This window comes from Megalobrama amblycephala, linkage group LG15, assembly GCF_018812025.1.
Source record: "Megalobrama amblycephala isolate DHTTF-2021 linkage group LG15, ASM1881202v1, whole genome shotgun sequence".
Classification (NCBI taxonomy): Eukaryota; Metazoa; Chordata; class Actinopteri; order Cypriniformes; family Xenocyprididae; genus Megalobrama; species Megalobrama amblycephala.
The window spans coordinates 23,885,386-23,900,525 of NC_063058.1; the positions used below are offsets into that span (position 1 = coordinate 23,885,386).

Here is a 15,140-nt window from a genome sequence, read left to right on the forward strand (position 1 = left end):
ATTTTTTGTGTGCCAAAAAAACAAAATAACAACTTTTCAACAATATCTAATGATGGGCGATTTCAGAACACTGCTTCGAAGCTTTACGAATCTTTTGTTTCGAATCAGCGAAACATGGCTTCGTTACGTCATAAGTGTTTAGAAATTTCAATAGTTCACCTGACTTTGGCAGTTTAAAGGTCCCGTTCTTCATGATCCCATGTTTCAAACTTTAGTTAGTGTGTAATGTTGTTGTTAGAGTATAAATAAAATCTGTAAAATTTTAAAGCTCAAAGTTCAATGCCAAGCGAGATATTTTATTTAACAGAAGTCGCCTACATCGAACGGCCAGTTTGGACTACATCCCTCTACTTCCTTCTTTAATGACGTCACTAAAACAGTTTTTTGACTAACCTCCGCCCACAGGAATACGCAAGAGTTGCGTTTGTAGAGTGTGTTTGTCGCCATGTCGTCAAAACGCTGTTATTTTCATCCCGGAGTCCAATCACCGGGTCTGATTCCGGCTCAAATTGATAGGGTAAAATTAAAGACATGTTTACAATAACAGGAGCGCATGCATCTCCACGTTATGGTAAGAGGCGTGACCTTTCCGGGCAAGGTGCGCTAAGCTGCTGTCGAATCACAACACAGGAACCGCTGGCACAATCAGAACTCGTTACGTATTTCTGAAGGAGGGACTTCATAGAACAAGGAAGTCATCACCCCGTTTTTATGACAGTGGAAACAGCGGTATACAGATAAGTAAATTATATGAAAAATACTGTGTTTTTTTACACGCGAAACATGAACACATGTTATATTGCACACTATAAACACAATCAAAGCTTCAAAAAAACCACGAAAAACGGGACCTTTAATACGCGATACGAATCACTGATTCAAAACAAAAGATTCATAAAGTTTCAAAACAGTGTTTTGAAATTGGCCATCACTTGAAAAGTTGTTATTTTGTTTTTCTTTGCCGCACAAAAAGTAAAGTATTCTCGTCACTTTATAATAATAAGTTTGAACCACTGTAGTCACATGAACTGTTTTAAATATGTTTTTAGTAGCTTTCTGGGCACTGAAAGTATTAATTGTCTTGCTGGCAATAGAGGCCTCACTGAGCCATCGGATTTTATGAAAAATATCTTAATTTGTGTTCTGAAGATAAATAAAGGTCTTACGGGTGTGGAACGAGCAATAAAGTAAATACATTATTGAGTAATAAATTACAGAATTTTCATTTTTGGGGGTGAGATTAAATACATAACGTGTATTTGTGTAATTTAATATATTTAAATTATTACAGGTTTGCATAAAATTCTGATTGCATTTCAGTTTTTATTCATTTTGAGGAATACTGAATGTTTTCGTGCAAGTCAGATGAGTAAATGCATATTCTTATTTAGTCTAGAACTACAATACCCATCATATTCACACAGCACACAACACCTCTGCTCTTTATTTCTCTCAACATGAGGACAGAAGAGCTGTCAGTCAATAAATGTGAAAAAGTAACTTGCATAACTTATTTGAAAAAGTAATTTTTTTTGTAAACTGAAAATGTAATCAGTTACTTTCCTAGTTATTTGAAAAAGTAATCTGATTACATAACTCAAGTTACTTGTAATGCGCTTCCTCCAACATTGCTCACTAAGGCTACATTTATTCAACAGAAAATAAATAATTAATAATGATTTTGTGAAATTACAATTTATGCAAATCTGAATTTTCAGCATCATTACACCAGTCTTCAGTGTCACATGATCCTTCAGAAATCATCTAATATGCTGATTTCTTATTATCAATGTTGAAAACAGTTATGCTGCTTAATATTTTTGTGGAAACCATGATACCTTTTCAGGATTCTTTGAAGAACAAGTTATTTATTTGAAATAGAATGTTTTTGTACAATTATGAATGTCTTTACTGTCACTTTTGATATATTTAATGTATCCTTACCGAATAAAAGTACTCATTTCTTTAAAAAAAATCTTTCTGACCCCACACTTTTGAACAGTAGCATAAATAGAGACAGACACCTGCTGTCTAAATGTATTTCCAGTCTCATCCTACAGTCTGTTCACATAATTGGCACGCAGGAACTAAAAACTGCCAGTTCCAATCTGATTGACTGGCCTTTTGAGACTTGATGCACAGGTTTTTACTGCCTGGACACAAACTGTAGTTTACAAGTTGCTGGGCTGATACAACCATCCTAAAGTAGAATTAACCACAGGATTTGCGAGGTCTGTGGCATCAAATCTTTAAAAAAACAATATAAATGAGCGATTCTTGGCCGGAATAAGCTGCTGATAGTCTTTATGCAAATTAAACGTCTGGCTATGTGAGACAAATGTATTTATGAATCAAACATCTGTGTAGTGTCCATTAATGTCTGTGCACACAGGCCACATCTCTATTACAATAGCCCACAAAAATCCAATTGAACGAGCCAATTATGGCTGTCATGATTAATTTAAAACCAATACTGTGACCTCTGAAATCTGCTGTATTTAATGCTTTAGTAATATTGGCTGGACAGCTGACAAAGCGCCACTTTTCCTTTCCCATATATTAGTCTCCTCTCTCGCTGCAGTCAAGCAAGACGGCTGAATTTGATTAAAGTTTCTGTTCTATCTTCTGCAGTCCATATGGGTAATGTTCACAGCTGACTGACTAGGGATTATTGTGGCAATAAACGGTTTGTTTGTTTGTTTGCGTTGCTGCAATTTGGTTAAAAATATTCAGAGGCACAGTTCTAGGAATGATAAAATTGGGGATAAAGAACTGAAGTGCAGAGAAACAAAAAGTGAGTCACACCACTGGGGCAGATGTTTATATGATGCATAATTTGAGTAAATTGCTAGAGGGAGAAATCAGTTTTAAATCCCACCAAAATTAACAGCAGCCTAACTCATTCTGCACGGCTGTATCAAAGTGCCATTATTCTCACAGACGAGACAAAAGATTACATCTTTTTGCAGCGCTCTGACAAAAGCGTGTCTGAGATTACCAAGGACATGTTCGGGATGAAACAGAAGCGGCGCTCGCGGCGGGCAGCCGTCCTAAAAAGGTCAGATCCTTTGCCTGTCAAACACGACACGCTCTATTCTCACTGCGTCGAATCTCATAATTTCTGCAGAGTGAAGCAAAGGCAGGTGGTTCAGATTTAATTCCAATAAAGATATTTAACTAAATTACTTCGAAGTTAATGCAAGCTTTCTAAATGGCTGTCAGAATGTGTCACATTCATGGGGGTGAAGATGTGCAAATTTCATTGAATTTTCATTGATGCTGCTGTGAAATTCTGTCTAAAGAGAAGACAGATTCTGAGCATATGGTTTTATAAGCCTTGATAGCACAAGGCTTATAAAAGGTAGTGGAATAAATAGAATATTGGAATGAACAAACAAGATCTAGATTTTTACATCTGGATCAATTTCCTCTCTCAATTGTTTTTTTCCCCACTTGTTTTATCATCCCTCGGGTAAAACTGCAAGTCTGATTGCTTAGAAAAGTAATAGTGCACAGTAATAGCCTCTTCTCAATAAGCCGCACGGTTTGAGCCATCATTCCTGTTGGTAGCTCAAATGGTCCGTGATGACTCACCCGCTGAAATTTAGGGGTTTGTTTATTTTCATAACCGCACATATACTACTGTTCAAAAGTTTGGGGTCTGTAAGAGTTTTTTTTTAAATATATATATATATTAATACTTTTATTTAGCAAAGACACATTAAATTGATCAAAAGTGACATTAAAGGCATTTATAATGTTACCCAAAGTTTCTATTTCAAATAAATGCTGTTCTTTTGAACTTTCTATTCATTAAAGGGTTAGTTCACCTAAAAATGAAAATGAACCCATGATTTACTCACCTTCAAGCCATCCTAGGTGTATATGACTATCTTCTTCGGACGAGCACAACAGGAGATATATTTGAAAATATCCTGGCTCTTCCAAGCTTTATAATGGTACTGAATAGGGGGCAAGATTTTGAAGCCCAAAAAGTACATTCATCCATTATAAAAATAATCCATACGGCTTCAGGGGGTTAAAGGCCTTCTGAAGAGAAGTGATGGGATTTTGTAAGACAAATATCCATATTTAAAACTTTATTAAGTATAATAACTAGCTTCTAACAGATGGCCGTATGCATCTTTTTGCAGCGGAATTGTAACTCTTGACCCGACGCATGATGTAATGATGAACATGGAAGCGCAGAGGATAGAGCAAAACAAAACCCGGTCACAACTTAGAAGTTTAAAATGATAAATTTTAAAGAGAAATTTTGGAGGAATTCGATATAAGAGAAGAGGAGCTTGAGTTTGTTGCACAGCCGTATTTGTTTGAAGCGTGAGAGGTGTCTAAGCTTATGATAAGCGTATGGTCGTCTGCCGGAAGCTAGTTATTTTAGTTTATAAAGTTTAAAATATGGATATTTTTCTTCTCTTCAGAAGGCCTTTATTAACCCCCTGGAGCCGTATGGTTTATTTTTTATGATGGATGGATGCATTTTTTTGGGCTTCAAAATCTTGCCCCCTATTCAGTACCATTATAAAGCTTTGCAGAGCCAGGATATTTTTAAATATATCTCCGATTGTGTTCATCTGAAAGAAGATAGTCATATACACCTAGGATGGCTTGAGGGTGAGTAAATCATGGGTTAATTTTCATTTTTGGGTGAACTATCCTTTAATGAATCCTGAAAAAATTTATCACAATTTCCACCAAATTATTAAACAGCACACTTTCAACATTGAAAATGAGAAATGTTTCTTGAGCATTTTAGAATGATTTCACAGGAATAAATTACAAACCCGATTCCAAAAAAGTTGGGACACTGTACAAATTGTGAATAAAAACAGAATGCAATGATGTGGAAGTTTCAAATTTCAATATTTTATTCAGAATATACCATAGATGACATATCAAATGTTTAAACTGAGAAAATGTATCATTTTAAGGGAAAAATAAGTTATTTAAATTTCATGGCATCAACACATCTCAAAAAAGTTGGGACATGGCCATGTTTTCCACTGTGTGGCATCCCCTCTTCTTTTTATAACAGTCTGCAAACGTCTGGGGACTGAGGAGACAAGTTGCTCAAGTTTAGGAATATGAATGTTGTCCCATTCTTGTCTAATACAGGCTTCTAGTTGCTCAACTGTCTTAGGTCTTCTTTGTCGCATCTTCCTCTTTATGATGTGGCAAATGTTTTCTATGGGTGAAAGATCTGGACTGCAGGCTGGTCATTTCAGTACCCGGATCCTCCTCCTACGCAGCCATGATGTTGTAATTGATGCAGTATGTGGTCTGGCATTGTCATGTTGGAAAATGCAAGGTCTTCCCTGAAAGAGACGACGACTGGATGGGAGCATATGTTGTTCTAGAACTTGGATATACCTTTCAGCATTGATGGTGCCTTTCCAGATGTGTAAGCTGTAGATGATGATAACTTCAAACTCTTTGCAATTTTTCTCTGAGAAACTCCTTTCTGATATTGCTCCACTATTTTTTGCCACAGCATTGGGGAAATTGGTGATCCTCTGCCCATCTTGACTTCTGAGAGACACTGCCACTCTGAGAGGCTCTTTTTATACCCAATCATGTTGCCAATTGACCTAATAAGTTGCAAATTGGTCCTCCAGCTGTTCCTTATATGTACATTTAACTTTTCTGGCCTTTTATTGCTACCTGTCCCAACTTTTTTGGAATGTGTAGCTCTCATGAAATCCAAAATGAGCCAATATTTGGCATGACATTTCAAAATGTCTCACTTTCAACATTTGATATGCTATTTATATTTTATTGTGAATACAATATAAGTTTATGAGATTTGTAAATTATTGCATTCCTTTTTTATTCACAATTTGTACAGTGTCACAACTTTTTTGGAATCGGGTTTGTACATTCTACAATATAATAAAATAGAAAACAGTTTTTTGAAATTGTAATAGTATTTCACAATCCTATTTTACTGTATTTTTAATCAAATAAATGCAACCTTGGTGAGCATAAGAGATTTCTTTCAAAAACATTTAAAAACTTAAAAGGTCCACAAACTGTAGTGTATCAGCAACATTAACAGTAATGTTTGCCTTATAAAACACTACAAACCAGTAGAAAAAGGGAAAAAGACTGTAAAAAGAATGAGTGAAAGGAAGAAGACAGCCTAATTTTCAAATAATGGATAAAAACAAACTGATTTTTATATTCACAGTGCGACGTTGTGTATGCTGAAACTCCATCAAGGTATAAACTCACAAGGGATACGGGTATGTGTGGCACTCAAGAAAGAATTAACATATCAAAAAGAAAACAGAAAACAAATGCTCATCTCCTGCCAAGATCACAGAATTCTCCTTAAATATAGTATTGTCTATAATCCTGTGTTTGTGCTTCTACAATCCTTCTCAAATCTTTTTCTGTAACGGGTTTAAACAGGCGATGACATCTTCTACAGCTCACCCCGTCCAGCCCAGTTCCTCTGCCGGAGGTGCTGATCGAAGCCGACGGCAGCTGTGACACATTTAGCTGATCTAAAATCTGCTCGGATGACCTGACGTGAGCATTCACGCTGACACTGACTTGAGGCGACACTGTGACTGGAAGACATTCATTTTCAATAAAATCTGGCGATTTCTAGTGACACGAGTAATTTGTAGGTGTGTCTAGTGACTCGACAAAGTTGAGAAAAGTTTTAATTTATGCAAAGGAGCATCAATGTGTTTCCTGTGAGATAGTTGAGAGGACTTGTTTCTGCCTACATGCACGGATATAAAAAAATAGATGCCTGTCAGAAATTGCCAGCATTTATAATGTATTCTGCATTTGATATACAAATGCTTTTTTAGCAGGAAGGGAAGAAATTATTATAAAAATAAAATGAAATCTTTCTGTTATTGGCAATACATCTCATTTGTAATCAGATTTCAAAAGCTATGGCCAGTTATGCAATCAACTAACACTGATATGGCTTCCAGCAGCAGAAACGCCAACTATCAACCAACAGTGCTGTGACCTGGTGACCTCCAGTAAAATTTCTTCCAGTCTATACTGACCTCAGTCACTCCCTGCAAGAAAGCTTCTTTGGCCAGTTTGGCAGGGCCATCCACTGTCTTCCCATCATCCTCTGGGCCCCAGCTGGCGCTGTAAATGTGTATGTGCTGCGAGTTCAAGCTCAGAGACTGAGCCTCCACAACATCTGTTACCTCTCCGTCCAACATCCGCACACCTGCATGCAGAACAGTGACGGAAAGAAAAAGCGTTAATGTAGAAACCAGAGAGACAGGAAAAATGGGTTTTGTAAAAATGCACTGTCTGCAAACGTGAAGGATATTCAGAAAAGAAAATGAAAAGTTGCACAGGTTTCCAGTACAAATTTTTCTATTGGCACTGAAAGTGAACATGCTGTATGAAGACAAAACCACAGCCGAACAGAACATATTTGATGTTAAAAATAAAATTATATGGAGAAGAATTTGGACTTGACTGAGGTTATTAAACTTTCTGACATCACCCACATTCCACTGAAATTTTTTTGATGGATTCTCCTGTAACAAATTAAAGGTGCCCTGAATTTACCTTGGCATAGTTGAATAGCAAGAGTTCAGTACATGGAAATGACATACAGTGAGTCTCAAACACCATTGTTTCCTCCTTCTTGTATAAATCTCATTTGTTTAAAAGACTTCCGAAGAACAGGCGAATCTCAACATAACACCGACTGTTACATAACAGTCGGGATCATTAATATGTATGACCCCAATATTTGCATATGCCAGTCCATGTTCACGGCATTACACAAGCCAGTATTAACGTCTGGAGCATAGCCTCAAACTCATTCAGAATCAAATGTAAACATCCAAATAAATACAATACTCACATAATCCGATGTATGCATGCAGCATGCATGACAAACACTTTGTAAAGATCCATTTTGAGGGTTATATTAGCTGTGTGAACTTTGTTTATGCTGTTCAAGGCAAGCTCGAGCTCCGTGGGCGGAGAGCACGAGAATTTAAAGGGGCCGCAGCATAAAATCAGCGCATTTCTAATTATGCCTCAAAATAGGCAGTTAAAAAAATGAATTAAAAAAAATCTATGGGGTATTTTGAGCTGAAACTTCACAGACACATTCAGGGGACACCTTAGACTTATATTACATCTTCTAAAAAAACGTTCGATGGCACCTTTAATATATTTCTGTCCAAATACCACTTCTATCACAAAGCAGACACCAAATATGAAAGCTTGAGATTCAGACCTTTCCAATGATGGGCCCTATTTTACCGCAAGTGCACTTAGGGCATTTCCGAATCCACTTTTGCTAGTTTAAGGATGGAAAAAATGGTCGGCGCGGCCGGCGCATGGTCTAAAAGGGTTGTCCGTATACTCTTAATGAGTAATGGGTGTGTTTTTTTTGCATAACGTGCAAAACACCAATCAGAGTCTCATTTCCCACTCCCTTTAAAAGCCAGTTGTGCTCGCGCCATGGCGGATTCGCTATTTAGATGGTGGAATTTGCAAGCGGAAAAACTGTGGGAACTCTACGGGAAAAGCTGGATTTCACCAAAGCATTTTTGTTTTTATGCACAAAATAATAAATAATCTTTTACATGGTAATCCTTTTATTTTTAATATATGGCATGTTTGTGTGCTGCTGAGCATCCCTGTGTGTGTAATAAGCAGAGAGTATGTGTGTTGTGCACATGCATATAGGCATATATTACTAATGCGCTCTTAAATAACAAAACAAATATAATATACTTCTTTTTTTCCCCCTCCATTGCAGAAACACCAAATGCCAGGTATGTGATGTTCACATACATCTTTGAACAGGATTTATTTCCAGGTATAACTGTGTAGTCAAAAATGTGTTTTTGACTTTCATTTATATAGTTAACTATAATTTAAATAAACTTCAATCAAAAAATGATATATGTCTTTTGTCATTGCATTCTTTCTTAGTTCACTCAGTCACATTCCTGACTGAATGGCTCATTATGCGGCTCATTCTGGGGAGGGTCTTAATATCCTCAGGTGTGAATCACAGCATTATTCATGAACATTCACACCTCTCCGGCATACGGGCTCCCTAAACAAAAAGGTGTCTTAGAAATTTAAAATCAATACACTGTTTTTTTTGTGTCCGACTCTAGACTATTATATAATCAATATAACTGCAAAATGTTAAATATCAAACTGAACAATTTTTTTTTTTTGTCACAAAAAACTATATGCAAATGTTATTTTCTAAAGTCTGGCTTTTTTTAGTCCAAGATTAATTGCTTGTTGCAGTGCTGTGTCCAGCTAGAACATAATGTAAGATGGGAGAGAGCATCTAATTAATAAGAATGATTCTGTGGCCATTTATTTGATTAATAATAATCCTAGCAACAGGATTTAGACACTTGACGCACCCCCCCCCCCCCCAACACACACACGCGACCCAGCGGCCAATTAGAGATCAGCAACATCTGCTCTCTTTATACACACACACGCACACACACACACACACACACACAGGCAGAATTATCCTCTTATTACAAAGGTACACACACAAAAACACAGCAATTACATGCAGGCTCAGGCAATTCCCTCTGTCATAATCACCCTCATCTGGATGGAAAAATATTTTCCTACAAAGACTATTAAAATAAGAGAATTTGTGTGTGCCTGCAGCGGTGTCTGACCCTGAATGCGCTCAATGTGACCAGAATAGCCAAGATATTTCTGAGATATTCACCTTAATAGATGTGTTTTATAATTGAAAGATAAAGCGTTTTAGATTAGTCCGGAGAAGCATGACGACAGATGCACAAAGGGCAGGAAATGAGAGAGTGCTTGGATAGTTTTAACGCACAACCTCTTTAATTGAACCTATTACCATATGCAAATGTATAACCACCAATCATTCGGATTCTTTACTCACCTCCAATTTTGGCATTGTACGCCACACCCACTCCACAGACACCATTGTTTGCTGCGGCCGCCACCTCCCCGGCACAACGTGTCCCGTGTCTAGAGAGACAAAGAGAGAGTTTGCACTAGTGAACAGTGTGGCATTGGCAGGTCTCACATCCAGTTCACATTCAGTTCAACTCAATTCAAATTCAGTCCACGTTTGTACAGACAAATTCTTGGGGCGCTGTCATCGCAACAGAAAGGCAGCTCTCAGTGCACCCAAATACAGATGCATTATCTTTATCCTTTAATTAAAATCTAATTATGTCCTTGCAGGCAACAACAATAAATAAATAAATGGCTGATTATAGTTGTCACTTCGTTCCTACAGTACTGCAGAGAAATCTCAGCGGCTCTGTGTTATGGTGGGGATGAACTTCACTGTCTAAAGAAATAGCAGCTGGCTTTAGGTTTTGTATGTGCACTGCAAAAGCTTTTCTCTCCATTCATCTGCGTCCTATTGGAGCTCATTGTTTCCCTGAGACAAAGCGGAGAAGAGGAGGATAGGGACCCCAGAGTTGGACTGGAAAGCCCATGAGACTGCAGATGTTGTTAAAATGGTGGCCTCGGTTTACCAGAGCCTTCATTACATCTGCCATTTTACACAAAAACAGAGACAAAAAGACTATTAGGCACACAAGAACACAACATACAACACAACAGAAAAACGACACAAAAGAATACGCTTCATACTCTTGGCTTCTAAGCTCAAACAACAAAAACTAAGAATAGCACAATGTGAAAAATGATAATAGCTAATCCACTCCCTGCAGTATCATGACAGAATTGCAGCTATTATTTTGTAGTTGTACTTGTAAGTCAGCCATGATGCTTTGCCTCTGTAGGCAAATGAGAAATATTTAAGCAGTATAAACAATTTAAAACGTATTCTTTTAAAGATTACATTATTATTATCATCTTTATTTTTTGTTTCTTTCATTTTTGTTGTTGTTTTTTCTTATTTAATAATATTTTTGTGTGTGTGTGTGTGTGCATTGGAAGCTACTACAATGTTTTGTGTAGGAGTTGGCTAGTTATAGCCACTCCCACTCACAGCTGTTTTGATGATCCACTGATTGCTAATAACTTAGGCTACGTTCACACTGCAGGTAAATGTGGCCCAAATCTGATTTTTTTTGCCCACATGTGACTCATTTCTGTTTTCCCCATGACATGAGTAAACAGTACAAACCACATGGAATCTGATCTTTTCAATTCCCATTCGTGCCACTTTCATATGTGGTACTAAATCCGATACAGGTCAGGGGCCGTATTCACAAAACATCTTAAGGCTAAAAGTAGATCCTAACTTGCCGATTTAGGAGAAACTCTTAAAAATAATGGGCGTGTCAGTCCTAATTTTAGGAGTCCTGCTCTAAGAGTATTTCACAAAGCATTTTAGCACTAAAAGTAGCTCCTTAATCTGTGAAACGTTAGGAGTAGTCAAGAGGACTCCTAAGTCACTGAGAGCAAATCACAAACAGTCCTAATCCACCCAAAGACACTGTACACAATTGAGGCAATAGCGATAGAGCCTTAGTTGCTGAACTTTTTCTTCATAAATTCAATACATTTTTATTTATAGATTTGAATCTACGATGAGACGCAAAAAAAAAAAACTTTAACAAATAAATAAATTTTGTCTGATTACCTGTGGCAATGATTTTCATGAGTCCACACTTACAAATGATTGAATAGAGTAAAAAAAATATATATATAATAAGCATATTTGGTGTGCTGTCCAAGGGGATCGGGGGCTCCGAGCTTGGAATTTAGCCCAAACCCAAAGTTATCTCCGTATCCCCAGCCGAGAGTGAAGAGTGGGGAGGTGGAGGGATGCAGAAAACTGTCAAAGTAACTAGGCGAATCGGCTTTCGTCTGTGTATATATTCCTCTTCTCGAGCTGATTAGAAAAACTGTTTGAATGTGTTTCTCCCAAACTTTGTTTATAAAACATAATTTGTTGCTTGAATTCTGCAATCTCTCGAGATGCAGACATCCAAGAGGTGGACAATTAACTGTATATACTAGTTTAATTAGTGACACTTAGCCTATTTTAACCCTCTGGAGTCTGAGGCTGATTTGGGGCTTGGAGAAGTTTTGACATGCCCTGACATTTGTGCTTTTTTCAGTTGTTCATAAACATATAAATGACAAAAGTGTCATTACACTGTATTCAGCACAAACTAGGCTACCATAATATGTGAGGAACATGTATGTACATGTTTGTGTTTTTGAAGGAATAATGTTTATGCATGGTTATTGAAAAAACAAAAAACTTAAGTCACTGAAATAAGGCCAAAAAAAGTATATTAAATCTGTGTTCACAAGACTTCTGGGTACTGGAGGTTGTAGACTAGAGTTTTTGCTTCAGAATGATGTAAAAATTATGCTGCCTACTCCTTCATATAAAACAATATATTGATTTAGTTTTTGTAAGACACTTTTTGTCAAGAAACACAGTATGCGTGGAGGCATGAATCATCATGAATAATGGGTCATTTGCACCTTAGAAGACAAAAGAATAGCATAATAATGACCTGAAATGACTTGCATATTAATGAAAAAAACCCTCTGTAATAATGTCTCAGCTCATCATAAACAGCAATACTGTGAAAAATTATTAAAATTTAAAATAATGGTATTCTATTATATTCTTTAAAATATAATGTATTTCTGTGATGCAAAGTGTCTGAACAATTATGTTACCTCTATGGCATTTCATATAGGCTTTTAGCTTAAAAGCATGCACATTTGGAGAAATATTGATGGATTCTTATATATTTATGTCAATTTTCTATACTGAGGAGTAATATTTATTCAATATTTATTGTCATCACTATGAGTGCTGGATACTGTGTTTTCAATTCATACTTGCAGCCGGAGGGCACTCTGTACAGCTTTAGGCCACAAATTAATATAAAGAAGAAAAGGAACCAGGAACTAACGGCATGTCTTCTAGAGATCGCTAACCATGGCTTTAACATCCAAATAAACACTTTTCAAGACAATAAATACACGATTGAGACAATGCATACAAGTATTGCCTCTGAATAGCGCTGGCTCTGTGGGCGTGGCCGCATTAGCGGATAATGAGCTGAATCACAGACTTCTGACATGGCTCTCTTTTCATACAGATTACATAAACACAGAATGTTTGTTTTCGATTTGACTTGCACAATTTAAAACCTGACATTTCAACGTTTCTTTAGACATAAGTGTCATTTTTTTTGTCATTAGTATTCATAAGTTACAGTTCATTTTCTAAGAACCATCAGATTGGACTTCGTTCAGAGGGAGACGAGAGATCACGCATCATGTTAGTTTTCTTTATTTTACAAAAAGCACAACATTGTGTTTTTACTCTGAGTGTACACAAATAAAAGAAGACATTCTATAGTTTCAATTGATATATTACTTATGTCTCTATGACAAGAAATGACAGAGTATTTGAAGTCTGTTTTGCTGCAATGTGAAAAAAAATCCTGCAAAACGCGCCGGCGCGTTTTTAGACCTCAGGGAGTTAAAACCTTTATGGCAACATTTTATTTTGACTATGGCAACATTTCTATTAAAAAAATATTTATTTGAATAGGGCAACATTTGTATTTTAAAACCTTTATTTTAATGTGGAAACATGACACAATATTTCTATAATTAAATCGCTGACTCCTCCCCCATCAGCCAATCACTGTGTGTTTACTCCATAGCAACAAGTTCAATCCCACCCTTACTCTTAGCTTAAGACATTGAACCATTAAGTCAAATCAAAGGTTTACATTAAAATACAATCTGTCTCTTTGTACTCATTACAAGTCATGACACAAGGAGCAGGTGCAAAAAATGGGTTATTTCTTTCGATGTATAAAGCTCAGTTGGGCAACAATAGCTTCTAATTAAGGCTCTGGACGTATTGTATTTGATCAAATCAATAATTACTGAGGAGGGAGGTGTACATGGGTGGGGAAAACAGGGGCTCTTGACAGGCCATTATGCAGGTCGTTAAGATCCGATTCTGATTACAGAGCAAGTACACGACGTGAAAACACTCTCAGCCCTCCACAAAACCTGCTGTGTACATGTAATTCAAAACTGAATTTATTCTCCAGGGCATGTGGAATTACAGTATATACCTTCAGGGTGAAGTCCTTTATCATATAGAGGAGAAAACGTGTATCATTCGGATACATCCATCTCTCTCAAACTGTAAATGTGATCAAAACTATTTTATGCTAACAAGCTTATTAGTTAGCTAACCTGCCTAGCAGACAGTTCACTTTTTTTCCTCTTTCCTCACAATTAATAACGTCCAGACACATTTGTGCATGCTCATATGAAGGGCAATGACACTGAACTGAGGTTGTAAAGCCTTCGATTCCAATAAAACATCATTTTCCACCTTTTGTCTTGCGCAAGGTGACAGTTATCATGATGAATGGTTGATAGCAGGGAACACCTCATGAATAAACAATACAGTTTTTATATCAGCTCGTTTTGGAGGTTGTTTGCAGCTATAATGTATTGCATAAGGGAACTGCCTACAGTAAAAAGAGATTTTATGCACATCTTTTATATGAAGATGTTACTCCATTTTGAGGATGGCTCAGGATGGCCAACTAGTCAGGTAGAAGCAAGGTAAACTTCTGTGCTAACTTTAACTGTTAAGGTGCGCTTACTTTAGTGTAATTCTGACGAAATTTCATGAGCAAAAAGGTCCATTGTCTATTGTTAACAGTGCAGCAATGTATGAAACACAGTTCACACAGAAGTCACTTTCAAACCAAGCAACTTTCAACGTGATGAATTCACATGACCAACTGAACCAAATGAAAATATGCATTGGGAAATCATTCGTTACACTTAATTTTATAGTCCACTTTAGACATTTTATTACCTGTAAGTAACCCTCATTAATTTGCAACCATGTCAAATAACTCAGAGTATTAGTAGATTGTTAGGTTAGGGTTACAGTTAGTAAAATAAATTGACATGTTCTTGCAAAGTTACTTGTAGTTAGCACTGAATAGTCTGTTGGGGGACCATCAAAATAAAGTGTTAGCAGATATTAAGAAGAAAGTCAGCTAATACTCTAATGACTGGTAGTTGACATGTAGTTGCAAAGTTACTTGTAGTTATTATTGAATGGTCAGTTGGAGGACCATTAAAATAATGTTAGCAGATATTAA

The 15,140-nt window shown here is 36.7% G+C and overlaps 1 protein-coding gene across 4 annotated transcripts in view; it reads right to left on the reverse strand.

Annotated features, from left to right (window-relative positions):
- furinb (furin (paired basic amino acid cleaving enzyme) b) overlaps positions 1-15,140 on the reverse strand; it is a 118,747-nt gene that overhangs the window by 13,861 nt on the left and 89,746 nt on the right. For all 4 annotated transcript variants that reach the window (XM_048157689.1, XM_048157691.1, XM_048157692.1 and 1 more), the window contains exons 7-8: positions 9,923-10,011; positions 7,050-7,222 (exon numbers count right to left, since the gene is read on the reverse strand). In XM_048157689.1, the coding sequence (XP_048013646.1) occupies positions 7,050-7,222; positions 9,923-10,011 (262 nt within the window). The remainder of the gene's footprint in view (positions 1-7,049; positions 7,223-9,922; positions 10,012-15,140) is intronic.